At 38.9% G+C, this 14,045-nt stretch overlaps 1 protein-coding gene across 1 annotated transcript in view; it reads left to right on the forward strand.

The window, feature by feature from the left end:
- cacna1ha (calcium channel, voltage-dependent, T type, alpha 1H subunit a) overlaps positions 1 to 14,045 on the forward strand; it is a 66,523-nt gene that overhangs the window by 7,965 nt on the left and 44,513 nt on the right. The window contains 4 exon segments of the mRNA XM_042504444.1: positions 1,421 to 1,580; positions 6,763 to 7,087; positions 11,022 to 11,114; positions 13,062 to 13,300. Of these exon segments, the coding sequence (XP_042360378.1) occupies positions 1,421 to 1,580; positions 6,763 to 7,087; positions 11,022 to 11,114; positions 13,062 to 13,300 (817 nt within the window).

A 14,045-nucleotide genomic window follows, 5' to 3' on the forward strand; every position in this document is an offset into this window, starting at 1 on the left:
TCATGCTGTTGTTTTACTTGCACATAATCCCAGAGCCTCCGTAGTCCGTAAATAATGTTCCATTTCACGATAACTTGAAAACAGGTTCAATGATGCCATGCAGCATAATAATTAGCCTCTGTGTGCTTCTGTTGCCATTTGAGAAATGTTTTTTTTTGAAACAGTGGGCAATCCTCTCCTCAACATGACAACCTCGCAGCAAATCATCAACGAGATGAACATTATTCACTTTTTTCTCATATGCCTGCTTTGCAAATGTGACACTTTTTGTTATTGTCATTGTTTGCATGTGAGGTGTTTTAGGGCAGAGATCCTTTCATGCTGATGTCAGATGGGGGTCACTTCAAACACGAATGTGTTCTTGGCAGAAAGATTGGATGTGAACGTATTGTGAAGAATAAAGCAGAGACCCATGTCAGGAGATTTTATTCTGTGGGAACACCAAGAAAATATGTTCTGAACTGCAACTTTGTGGCTAAAGAGTGCACACAGGAGCAGACATGCATGAACACAAATGAGACAACACACATTAAACGCTGATGAGTCATTCTCTCTGAGCGGGGACGCTTAGTGCTTCACAGAGTAGCAACATTAAAAAAATCCTCTGTCAGGACACTTTCTATACTTGTGCACAACTGGGAGGTTGAATAATACCGCATTTGCTCATCCGTGCTTCCAAACATGCATAAATAATGAATGAAAATCTTCTAGACAATTGTATGAGTTTGATTTTACTCGGACTTAGTGGAAATGTATTTAATATTGATAATAGCTTTGATAATATTTAGCTTCTGGTACAAAATTAATAAGAACTCTTGTCAGCTCAGCACAGTTTAGAGCCATTCTGATGATTTTAAAACTCCAAACCAGAGCATTTGTTTTTGTTTTTCACCAAATGATAATGGATTCAGAGAAAACTTTCTCCTGCAGTGAAACAGCACAAACAGTCCAGAGATAAGATTTCAGAGACTAGAGGAGATTTACATTTGAATATCATTACCACAGTCAATATTAGCAGTTACACAAAAGAATTTGCCATACTGTAAGTCAGGTCATTATAACAAGGCTGCGATATGTGAATGGGGGCCAGAACACATTATGAGGGACCTCAGGGACTAGATCCTTGACTTTGCTGATGCTAAACACATCTGACAACTAGAGATGGATGCTGAATGCATGTGGTTAGATAATACTAGCCACAGGGAAGCTGTGAGTTCAAATCCCAGAGGATGAAATAATGTCAAACTGTCACTTTCAGTATTGTCATCACTTGTAATTATATTGGCTGTGGGGACAAATTTGTAGGTTCCAAGATCGCAAGATCAATAGAGGTTGTCAGGGTGTGCAGTAACCAGAGAACTAGTCTAGCTCCTGCACCACATGAAAAACTCATGTTTACTTTTTGTGTCTCACTCTGTAGGTATGCGGATCCTGGTGACACTGCTGTTGGACACCCTGCCCATGCTGGGAAATGTCCTTCTCCTCTGCTTCTTTGTCTTTTTCATCTTCGGGATTGTGGGAGTCCAGCTGTGGGCGGGGCTACTGCGCAACCGCTGCTTCCTGGGAGAGGATGTCAAAACGTAAGTAATTTGGTCTTGTGATACAGCGTTTCTGGGGCCAATTTTGACTTCAAAGTCGGACGGGACGCAGTAGATATAGGCATATTCCTTTAAAGGACTTTTAGTTTTCAGAAAGCTTACCCCCACTCTCACAACCAAGTTTTTCCACAGATTTTATATGATCTGGATAGCAGTGACATAAATATTTTATACAGCAAAAAACAGCAAATAACGATAAAATTGATCAATATATTGACTTACCCCATAGGCGAAAAATTGCTGAATAAAATTTCTCCGGGGATAGTTATAAAACTAGAGCCTCTATACTTTAAAAAAAAAGTTTTCTGAGGCAAAACAAATCATGAATTCACAATTTTAAAAGTTATTTTTATTTGAGATAATATATGATTGTATGTTGGCATAGTTCAGGCAATCACATTGCTGAATAAACTTTGAACAAAAACAACCAAGGTGGTACAAATAAAGCAAAATGTGTAAAGTGAGTAGTAAATGCATATTTTTCATGATAATATGCAACAAATAATGCAAAAATATACTGTTTTTGTCTCTTTATACTTCTGAAGACACAAAAAAAATATGATTTTACCTCCATTAAACCACACGAACTCAAGATTTCAAAATATTTATCCTTTGACGATGTTTGAACAAGACCATCCAAGCACCACATTAGAGTGATGCAGGAATAACTTTTTTTTTTTTTATAGGCCATCACGAAAGTTAGCATCACCCTGATTCCCTTGACAACAGAAAACATAAAAGCCTTTTAAGCCTGTGTTAACCACACAGCTTATGTCAGACATCCACCCGAAAAAGCCATTCCGAAAACCCACTGTCTTTGGAAGTAGCACAAATGGTCCCAGGAAATTGCCACGTCAAGACCACGACCAAATCTAGATTAGATTTGAGTGAGGAAGCACTTTGGTGAGAATAGGATGAGATTTAAGTTCTTTTTCCTTGAGTATAGACAAAGCAGAGATTTGTGGGAAAAAAACTTAGGCTGGTAAACTTAGAAGTTGCAATCAATTTTTAATTTCCCCCACACTGAAAAAAGTCCTTCCACCCTGCTTTGCAAGTGCTGTTCTCCACTTCCATATGGTGACCAGAACTGCCTCCAGCAAGCACACATGAAATCTTCAAACATGCTCAGCTCACTTAGCTCAAACATGATCCGTCTTTCTGTCCTTTTCCCTCTCTCTCCTTCTGTTTACATCTTTCTTCCCTTCTCTCCTTCTGCTTCTCTCTTTTTTTTCTCTCTCTTGTTAGAGTTTGTGTTGGGTTGTCATATGGTGTATCAGTCAGCTGTTGCCTGTAGCAAAAGTACAGAAATTGTAACTTGTTAGAGTACACAAACTGAATAGCGCCCTCAGGATGTAAACTACCGTATGGCTTCACGCACACACAGGAAGAAGCAAGGAGAGGAAGAGAAAGACAAAAAGAGAAATGAAGATATGGAGAGGGATAAAGCTGTCTTAGTCCTTAGTCATTAATGAACTTGTCTTTGAATTAGAGAAGTCCAACGCACCAGTTCTAATGTTGTAATATGCAGAAATGAAACTCCTCTTCTTTGCAGATGATGTGGTTCTTGTATTTTAAGATGGTTTAAAGTATAGCTGGAATATATTACAAAAAGAAATGCCAGATGTAGGCTTGTGGGAAATTAGTTTGTGAAAAGTGATCACACCAAATAATGCCACAACTTTGGATGAGGAATAAGCATAACAGGAAATTATTCAACAGAAATAAACATTTGAAACTCTCAGGAATGAAGTGATGAAGTTCCCAAATAGATTTAAATCTTATCCGGGTTTTACCAGATTGACAGAATTAAAATTTACATTTTGACAGATCCAAAATGGAGAAAAACACTGACAAGGCACCGATTTGGTAAAAATGACACAAAAAGACAAAGCTGTGTTTCCTTCCACACTGCACTCATTATGAATATATTAGATAAACCCGTGCTCCCAGTATCTTATCTTGTTGCGTGATGAATAAAATACATCTCATAAGAGAAAAGCAAGAACCAGTATCCCCCAAACAAGACAAACAGGCACACATGCACACACACACAGACAAGAAAAAAATAGCAGAGTCACCAATTTAGCCTTGGGGGTTAGAATTATGCAAAAGAGAAAGAAAAATTGCTTCAGTGTCCACAACCCCAGGAAGCCAAAAATGTCACTTAGACATCCTTGAACTAATTCTGTTTTGATGTAATGGTACAAATTGTACCAGAGTCGATGTTGCTGAGCCCTTCCTGTGTGTAAGAGAGAAAGACAGAAAGAGAACAGCAGCTTAATTTTTCATAGGCGAGACTGCTGTGTTTTCTCTCACTGAACAAATGGTTGTCTGACCTCCAGTACGATATGAATCCTGACTATCAGTGATGTACTGCATTTACTCAACTACTGCACTGAAGTAAAACTTTCAGGTGCTTGTATTTTATTTGAGTATTTCCATTTTATGCAGCTTTATACTTCTACTCTACCACATTTCAGAGGGGAACATTTGACTCTTTACTTCATTATGTACATCTGAAAACTTAAAATGCTGGTTAATTTACAGATTCAGATTACAAATACCAAATAATTTTGATAAATAAATCATAACAAATCATTATATGTTATAAGACCTGACCCCAAGGGGGGGGGGTTTACATGATATCCAGCAGTGTAAATATACACATCAACCTACTGAAACCTGGAACAACCTAATTTTTCTTGTGCTGGATTCAGTTGCCTTTCACAAATGTTTAGACCTTTGTGCCCCGAGCAAATTGTTTTTATTTCTTTCAAAAACATGGGGGAAAGGGCAAAGAGCAAGTAGGCAAGAAATGATCCGCAAATTGCAACAAATAAGTATGTTTTTGAAAATTATATTTTAAAAAAGCTAGGAAAAATGTCCAGAAAACTATATTTAAAATTAAAAAATTGAAAATCAAAATTAAAATTTTAATTAAATTTGTTATTTTTCAGCTAATTTTCTTGTTCTTTTTACTGATTTCTTGCTAATTTTGAGTTTGTTTCCTCCTAAGTTGTTCATTGCTTTTGTCGCTTGTTTTTGAAAGAAATCAAGCCAGCAGGTTACAGGGAAAAATACGGACTGGCTGAAACATAATTGGAGAGTACAACCCTTTCCCAAACTGGTCCCTCTCTACTACTTCAGCACTGTCACTCCACATAAAGGCACACTTACTGCTGTGGAGAGCTCTCCACTTTAAAGGAGGATATAAATAAGCAGGTAAACCGTGGGATGCACTTTTAACTGTGAGTCGGAAACAGCTGTCACTATGGAAGTGATAGATACTTTGCTCCGTCAGATTTGTAGGTACTGTTTCACTTTAAATACAAAATAACCTCAAAATAATAGGCATTTTTTTAGCTATGCCACTTTGGGATAGCTTTGATTTTGCAAATCAGATGTTGAATGGACACTCGCAGCCAACATGAGATTGAGCCTAACTGTAATATCCTTTCTATAAGGTAGAACTAATTGATGAATAGATGAGACACAGTGGGGACAGTTTTAACCAAATTCCTGCAAGCTGCAGTTTTGGCTGAAGTGTCCACAGCATTCAGCTTAAGTCTTTATCATACTCTGCTCTGTTGGTTGCAGCTGTAGTTTCATTTTTTAACTACTAAGCAATTATAAGATAGAGGGTTCATCTACCCCATTACTCTGTTGTTCAGAGGATTGTAAATCAGTGATTGAGATGCTGTGGGAGAAGAGAACACACAGTCTAAGTGGAGATGCAGTGTGAAAATAGCGTGGGAGTATTAGTTGGTCTTTCTCGCTGGAGGTGTTTTGTGGCAAATTCAAAGATAACATCTGTGACTGGATGTGTGCCTATTTGATAAGCTCGCTAATACATCAGCTGTCATTGATCACGCTGTTTGCTAACATGTAATTCAGGTTTCTGTCTGGGAAATCAACTTTAAGCTAAAGTTTATAACCTCTATTAAAAAATGACAACTTTTTGTCATATTTGCTTAAACTTTCACTATATCCTGACAGTAGCACATGACACAGATAATCTGTGACTTGGTTCATCCTAGTGCTTCCAATGGCTCTTACAAGAATCCACCACGAACAAAATCATCCAATCAGGGTTAGGAGGAGTTTCTAACAAATGTTGATCAATGCTTGTGTGCACACTGCACTGCAGACAACAGTGTACATGGTAAAGTCAAATAAACTATGAGCTAAAAGGAATGAGCTAACAGATAAAACAAGACTAAACATCAGCCCAGCTTGTCAGATATCAAAAGAGCCATGGTACCAGGATTCGATCAAAACCAATCCCTGGAACGGGATCACAAACCTCTTTAAGTTAAGAAAAATATTATTGAATATGTAGATAAACCTATCCCGGGAACAGGATCAGTTTTGCCGGCTTGGGCTTGAATTAACTCTTTCTTTAGGTTGCTTTTTGTCATCTGTATTCGACTGTTAACTCTTCTTTGCCTTTGCCTTTTGATGGCAGTGCAGCGTGTGCATGAGCAGTGATTGACAAAGTGTTTAAGACTCCTTGACTCTGAAGAAATATTTTTGTTTAGGTGTAGTAGATTCTTGTAAATGTCATAAGCAGCACTAGGAGGAGACAGAGGAAACTATTTTTTTCACAGATTATCTATCTTGTGTACTACTATCGGGATATGACAATATGACACAAAGTGTTTTTTTTTTTTTTTTTATAATAGTGACCTATTGTAGCTTTACTACCCCAAAGGATAATTTGAACCTTCCTATTGGTGAAGGGAACAATAGGAGCATTAAAAAAAAAGCTTTCTTACTGCAAGAAGTGCAAACAATGTTTTGTAATTTTCTAAGAAAGTAAAGGGATTATGTATATTTCACAGTCAATGTCCTGAAGGGGATTTGTGTATTTCTCTTTTCTATGCAAGCCTTCTAAACCTTGAGACAACGAGTAACGCATTATTGAATGATTGCAAATCAGTTTGTCCTGCTTCCTATCACAAAATACATTCTGTATTTTATGTGAAACCGGTTCTTTCCTCGCAACATGAGCCAATTCTCAGTTTATCTGCAGTATATTGCTTATATGACCAACTATAGAACTTGTAGCAACAACAAACATGCATACAAACAAAGTAAAAGCTAAATGTATCCATATTTAATGTATTGTAACAACAGCCATTTGTTTTTTTAATTCTCTTTCCAGAATGTACAACTTGTCCATAAGCGATTATTACATGCCAGAAGAAGGTGAAGACAGCCCGTTCATCTGCTCGGCTCCCCGCGAGAACGGGATGCTGCGCTGCAACAGTGTGCCGCCTCACACAGAGGGCGGGGCCGAGTGCTCATTGGCTGCTCCCCACCAAAGTTCAGCTCTAATTGGATCGGGGTCTGCGATGGGTGGTGCCAGTGTTAACGGCTGTGTTAACTGGAACCAGTACTATAATGCGTGTCGTCCCGGGGAACGCAACCCTCACAAGGGGGCTGTCAACTTTGACAATATCGGCTACGCCTGGATAGCCATATTCCAGGTAAGGAGGGGTGATGGTGCAGAAAGGATGTGGAAGCAGAAACATGGGAGTTTTTAGCAGAGTGCTGAAAGATATGCCTGACTGGTCTGTGAGCTTACAGCTAAGAGTTTTCATGGTTTGTGGACATCCCAATAGACTTAAAGCCCAATGGGAAGGTAGATTAGTTTCTTCTGCATGCATGGATGGTTATAAAATTAAGGTTTTACCAAGAAGACAGTGATGAAGAGGTGATTACAGATGTCAGGCTAGTGAAAAAATGCTATTTCTTCACATACACAAAACAAAACAATTCAGGTGTGTTGATTTTTTTTGTCATCCTTTTTGAAATTCCTCCTCTCACGCCATCAGAGGGTCATGTATCATGATCCCAAAGCCATTTCCCCTTTAACTCGCTGGTTATGAAATAGTATTTTTTTTTCCCCCTCTGGCTGATTCGAGCTCCCCGGGGAAACCATGACAGGCTTTTCCTTATCACACTCTTTGTGCTAATAGTGTCTGCGCTGTTGTGATATGAATTCCCTCCTAATAGATCTGTCCAGGAGCCGCTGATAGATCTGTCTCTGCTTCCAATAGACTTGGACTTGCTCAACATGACTTTCTCAAAAAGAGTCTTACCTTCAAATTACACCAAACAGCACAAATACTCAAGACGCACACACACAAATACACACAGACATACTAATCCCCGATAGGCACTCACAACTTTACAGTTTGTGTGTGTGTGTGTGTGTGTGTGTGTGTGTGGTCTGAGCTCGCAGTTAGAGGCTTTAAAGATTAGATTTTCTTGATTTCTTTTTTCGTTCCTGGTGGTTTAGCAAACAGCACTTTGAGTCTTAGATGAGATTAGTGTTTTAGCCAGGTATTTGAGATATGTTTGTGTATTTTATGATCTGCAGTAACTGCCAGTGTTTAAGTGGTCGGTGCAAATGATAATTTGAAAATTTGTATGTATTAGTGGTGGGTTTATAGTTGCCAGATAATAATGTGTCTCTACAGTCTGGAGTCGCTGCTGCTACCTGCAGGTGTAGTGATGTTTTTATCAACTGCTTCTTATGGTCGAACAGTCCTGTTTGTGAGTATTTCCGAACACACTCTAAATTCAGAGGTTTTGTGAGTCTGTGAATGCAGCACACATGGAAATCTTAATGAGTTGCGAGGTTGATAATTGATCTGATGGAGGTGCTGCTGCAGAGATGAGTAAATGCAAACGTTTAAGGCTCATTTATACTCCCTTTATGTATGAAAATAGCTACATCCAATTCAAACGTTGTAATTATCACTGTCCTCATACTACCACGTGTCCTTTATGATGGCGTAGATACACCTACGAGATGGCACTAGAAAGCAAAGTCAAATGTTTTTCACAACAACAAATGAGGTGAGTGGGTGTGGCACGAGTAACCGAAAAAAAAGAAAAAAACAAAACTATATATATATATTTGGGGGGGGGGGGGGGGGTTTCCAGCAGTGCTATGCATTTGGTCCAGCCCTAAAAAGAGATGACAGGCAACCATTAATAAATCAATGTGTGAGAAACTTGTTGCATGTAAATAATAATACATGGAACATTAAGTTGGAAATTCCTCCACAGTTTGGAGGCAAAATTATATTGGAATTTAATATAAGTATTTGTCAATAAAGAGTGTATAGTAATGTATATTAACAACGCACCAATACAGACTATTTGTTGACAGGAGCAAATATGAATATAATCAATGAGTAAAAAAGGGTGAAAATGAGACTTAAATAAAAGTGACTGGGAACCAGACAGGGGTAGAAAGAATGTTGAAAAAACAAGAAGGCTCCATTGAATGTTAAATGAGTTGCTTGGCTTGTTATCCCAGTCCACAGTCTTATTCCCTCAGTATCTGTAAATATAAAGAACATGAATTATACATTTCAGCGCAGCATTCTGAAACATTTCAGCCCATGGTTCCAAATTGAGTTAATTCAGGGTTACCCTGGGACTCCTGCAGAGAACAGCAAGCTGTTAACAAGTCACGTTGGGTACCCACCGCGACTGAGTCTTCAGGTTCATTGAGTCCCGCCTAGTTTGTGATAACAATTGATTTTATGTGGGGATGTCAGTCAAACCCAGTTGTGACCCTTGGCTTAAGAACCAAGTGATAGACTTACTTCTGCCAATACTGTAAAGAGAAGAGCTTAGAGTGAAGGAATGATTTGTTAAAAAAAGAGAGAGAGAAAGAGTGGGTGATTTATGAAGAAGTAGAGTAGAAAGAAAAAGGATGACAAGGAGGGCAAAGGCATCTCTGGGTTATCAGGCCACTGTTTCTATCAACCTACAGGTTAATGACTATTGATCGTATATACACATACACACACTAGTTCAGTTACACTGTCCATTATGAATCAAGAACAGTGTGTTAGATAAGTCATTATCCAACGACAGCTGAGAACGTGATCTCTGCTCCACATATGTGTCATTAATGTCATTAGCATGAATTACAGGACTCGATGCGTTGCCGGCTGCTGCTGATCTTCACAGGGGGCTGGGTCAGTGAGTGATTTGTTCAGGTCATCGTGTTTGTGTCCTCTCTTAAATTAAGCCAGCGTCAGGTGAGAATCCTCTCGGGCTGGGCGATATGGCTAAGAATGTTAGACTGATAAAATGTTTCACATTTATCATTGTTTCTTTTAAGTTTAAAGGCTTGTTTTTGCTCCTGAGGGAAAGTTAAAGAACCTATAATGTTAACTGTAATTTAACAGAACGTTTTCCAAACAAAAGAATATTTCACAAATCTGAGGTAGATTAAAACAGCTATATTAACAAAGTAATGTTATTAAATAAAAATAATGAAAATAGACATAGAAATCTTAATTCTGGTCAGCAGTCAGCAGCAATGAAAGTCTTTCTGATGTGACTGAGGCAGAAATCATGTTTAAAGACAAGGAACTGAATGAACGTTTTATTTGAATTACCTCTAGTCCTGATAAGTCACAGTCATTTGAAACTGCGAGTCACTCATGTGGCCATTAGAGGAACTGCAGTTTTTGGCACTTAAGCACTGGCTTCATTTTTGAGTCCGGGATGTTGCCACTTGGGAGAAACTTGATAGATGGTCGTCTGGCTTTCCACTTATGTTAATTGTCAGTTTAGTTCACGAGATATATGTTTGATTGAATGGCTGTTTGTGCACTCTGACTGTTTCTATAGAATAAAAAGCTGCATAATTATTACATTTTACAGGTAGCTCAGAAATGAGAATCCTCTGCTCCCTTGTTAATCTGGTGCAAGGAGAGCACTTCAGGAGAGAGCGGATTAGTGTCCTCTGAGGCTGTTTGTGTGTGTATGTGCATATATATTCTTCTGCTGTGTCTGTTTTTTGGCAGCTTTGTCCAACTAGGATTCATAATGCAAACACAGGAATGTGTCCATGCATGTGCCTGTTGACATGTGTGTTTGGACATTTGTTTAGCGTGTGTTCGCCTCATGCCGTTTTTGCTCTGGCAGTTTGAGTTGTAATGTGTTATGCTAGCTGAGGTGTTAAACGTTGAGGTGTGAGTGTATTATCGGCTTGGTTGAGCTGAGCCACCGCTTTCAGGTCTCAGCATCTCGACTGCTCATTAGCATAGTGGCTACATGAAAGAGCTGCGTCAGTCCCCTAGTGCGTGCGCGCGCACACACACACACACACACACACACACACACACACACACCAGGGAGACCACAGGCTTTTTTTTCAGAGGAATTGCCATTAAAAACTGAATTTGAAATGTACTGCATCTGATGGCTGTGCACTTTAAGTGTCTTTGTGTGTCTGTGTTTGTGTTTGTGTGTGTGCTTGCGTGGGTGTGTTTGTCATATGTTTTTTAAGAAGCAGTGGGCAAAGCCACAAAAGAATGTTTATTTCTACTTGCCTGATCATTATAATACAAAGTCTGTCTCTCTGTGTCTTTTTGTCCTCACCACCAGGTCATCACACTGGAGGGATGGGTTGATATCATGTACTATGTCATGGATGCTCACTCCTTCTACAATTTTATATATTTTATACTGCTCATTATCGTAAGTACCTCCCTGTATTTATTTCCTTTTTTTGTCAACAACCTTTCTTGATATTTGAATATGTTGATAGGACTCAAAAAGTTCCAAAATAGTAACAAAATTAATTAAAATCTGCACTTTAGATTGGGTCCAAAATACCTGGCCCAGATCTTCATGGACCAGCATGGGTCTTGTTTGAAACCGAACCATGCAAAAGCCACTCCAGCATTTAATGAGCCTAAACCCAATTTGTCTCTGTAATCCTTGCTATAGTTTTTTATTTTTTTTTAATTACTTGGCTTTTTATGTTGAGTATCAGCCATCTGTAAAGTCAAGTTATGCACATGAATAACAAGTAGGACGTGGTTCAGAATATGTGCTATAGGAACAGTATATGTGCTATAGGAACATTAATGTTTAGGGGGATTGAGTGACATCTAGTGGTGAGGATTGCAGATTGCAACCAGCTAAAACTTCCCCCGCTTAGAAATCCTTCAGTCTTAATTGTGCAGAGGATATTTATTGTGAGCAGAATTGTTCACAGAGTCCTCTTCCTCTCCAAAACAAATGGACCAGATGATTAAAACTGGTAAAAAAACAAAGATTAAAGCAGTTTCATGTTTAAAAAAAATCTGTGTTTTTCCAACTCACTTGTCACGGAGGGGCTACTAGCTATGCTGACCGATGCTAAGAAATAAATTGGTTCCATCTAGAGCCGATGTTTGGTTTGTCTGGGCTACTGTAGAAACATGGTAGTGAAATATGGCGATCTTTGTGGACGTGGACCTATTTCTTATATTTAAAAAAATGGCTAATTCTAAGTTAATTAAAACAACAACAAAAAATCTTATTTTCAGATGATTATACATTACAAAAAACATTTATATACTATATTCCATTTCTGCCAATATATTCCCCTAAATCCTACACACTGGACCTTTAAGCTATGCTTGCCATTGAATTTATTTCTACTATTTTGCAACAGAATCACTCTGAACTCTCTGACATGCATTTCTTTGACCGTGCTCCTCTTTATACGACTCTAAACAGTCTTCAGCTCAGCTTGCATGCATATGTATAACGTGTTGCTCCTGATAGATATTTTTGTGCAGTTACATTTGAGTCCTGCCTCGGAAAAGCCAGAATAACCTTTCTAAGTCAAACCACCAAAAACTCTGCTTGGAGCACAACTCCCCTCTGTTCAACCTCGCTTGCTTCTTATCGTGTACAAGTTCACTCTTATCGCGCTGTGGTAGGGGTTTTCAAAGATCCCAGCTTTGGCTATATTTCACAATGCTGTATGAGCTCCTTGCCTGCCAGTCGATTGATGTCAAAGTGCTTATTATGTATTCGGAGGGGGACAGAGGGAGGAGAAAAATTGGTGAGAAAGAGAAGAGAAGGGGGAGTGGACGAAAGGCTGGAAGAAAAACAAATTGATCCATTTAGACAGTGGGTGAGACAGAGAGAAAATAATTTTTTCAAAAGATGGAGAAAGTGCTCATCTAATTTCCTGTCGCCCTTTCTGTAACACTCAGTAATGGCCTGTTAAACAGACATTTCTTTCTAGACTTGATAGATATTTCTAACTCCCTGTCAAGGCCATCTCATCAGAGCATGATTTAGATTTTAAAATTTCCATGCAGTGATAAAACCAAAGTCAGTTTTATCACCCCAGGATCCTGCAACAGGCTGCATCTTAATAATACATGAGCCCTAATCGGTTTCTTGTTGACACAGTGTTTTATTACACTTTTAACACCTTGAGGGATGAGCCGTTCCTTAAATAAAATATTGATGAAGTAGCCACAGTGTTCGATTTGAACAGTAAGAGAGCAGGAAAGATTCCACAGATATATAACAGCACTTTCGAAGAGTAGGTTTGTGGGAGGACAGTTAACCCAACTGTTCCTATATTATTATCAATTTGCCACAGCTTTATAACCCTATTCTTTATAACTCTGCGACCAGGTGGGCTCTTTCTTCATGATCAACTTGTGCCTCGTGGTCATCGCCACCCAGTTCTCCGAGACGAAGCAAAGGGAGAACGCCCTGATGAGGGAGCAGCGCGCTCGCTACATGTCCAACGACTCCACACTCGCCAGCTATAGTGAACCGGGCTCCTGCTACGAGGAGATGCTACGCTACATCAGCCACCTTTATCGCAAGTTCACACGCAGGCTGCAGAGGATATACTCCGGGTGGCACAGGTGAGATATGAGGCTGTTTTTGGTGATATTTTTTATTTTGTTTTTCCAGAAATATCTAGTCAAATACAGATGAAATGATGTTAAATTAACTTTTTTTTTGTTTTCCACAAAATTAAAATCAATATGTGGTAGTAGCTGACAACAGGTTGGGTGGAGGCAAACTTTCTGGGGGTTTTTTTGTTTTGTTTTGTTTTGTTTTTGTTTTTAAATGTGTTTGTTTGTGCTTAGGAGTGGCTTCTACTTGTATCATTCTGTACCCCCTGTAGAAATTTAGAGGGTTTTGCAGGTCTGTTAATGCAGCTCTGGCTTAACTTTTAATTAGTTCCTTTTTCCACAGCAGCAGTTTGTAAGGTTTGAGTTGTGGGTTAGGAATTGATCAGTTAGTCCAATCAGAACAGCTGATCAGCACAATGGATAAAAAGAGCAGCTGCTGCAGAGACGAGTGAAAGCAAACCTTTGGACCCAATGCAGAGAACAAAAAAGTTTCATACTTACTGATGCTAACATTTTTCTGCTCCATCCAAGCCCAGAGTGCTTTCTGTACTCCATGAATGCGGTGCAGAGTAGACTGAATGTTACATATTCCAACAGCACTCCTAATGACGGTCCAGCAGATGTTTTAATTGTGGCAGGCCGCCATAAATAAATGCATGTGTGGGAAACTCTGTGTTCAGTAATCATCCAGTGAGGAGTATTTTTTATTTTTATTTTACACATGCTTGTAGATTTTCTGCAATATTAAGAG

Source organism: Plectropomus leopardus, chromosome 17, assembly GCF_008729295.1.
Source record: "Plectropomus leopardus isolate mb chromosome 17, YSFRI_Pleo_2.0, whole genome shotgun sequence".
Lineage (NCBI taxonomy): Eukaryota > Metazoa > Chordata > Actinopteri > Perciformes > Serranidae > Plectropomus > Plectropomus leopardus.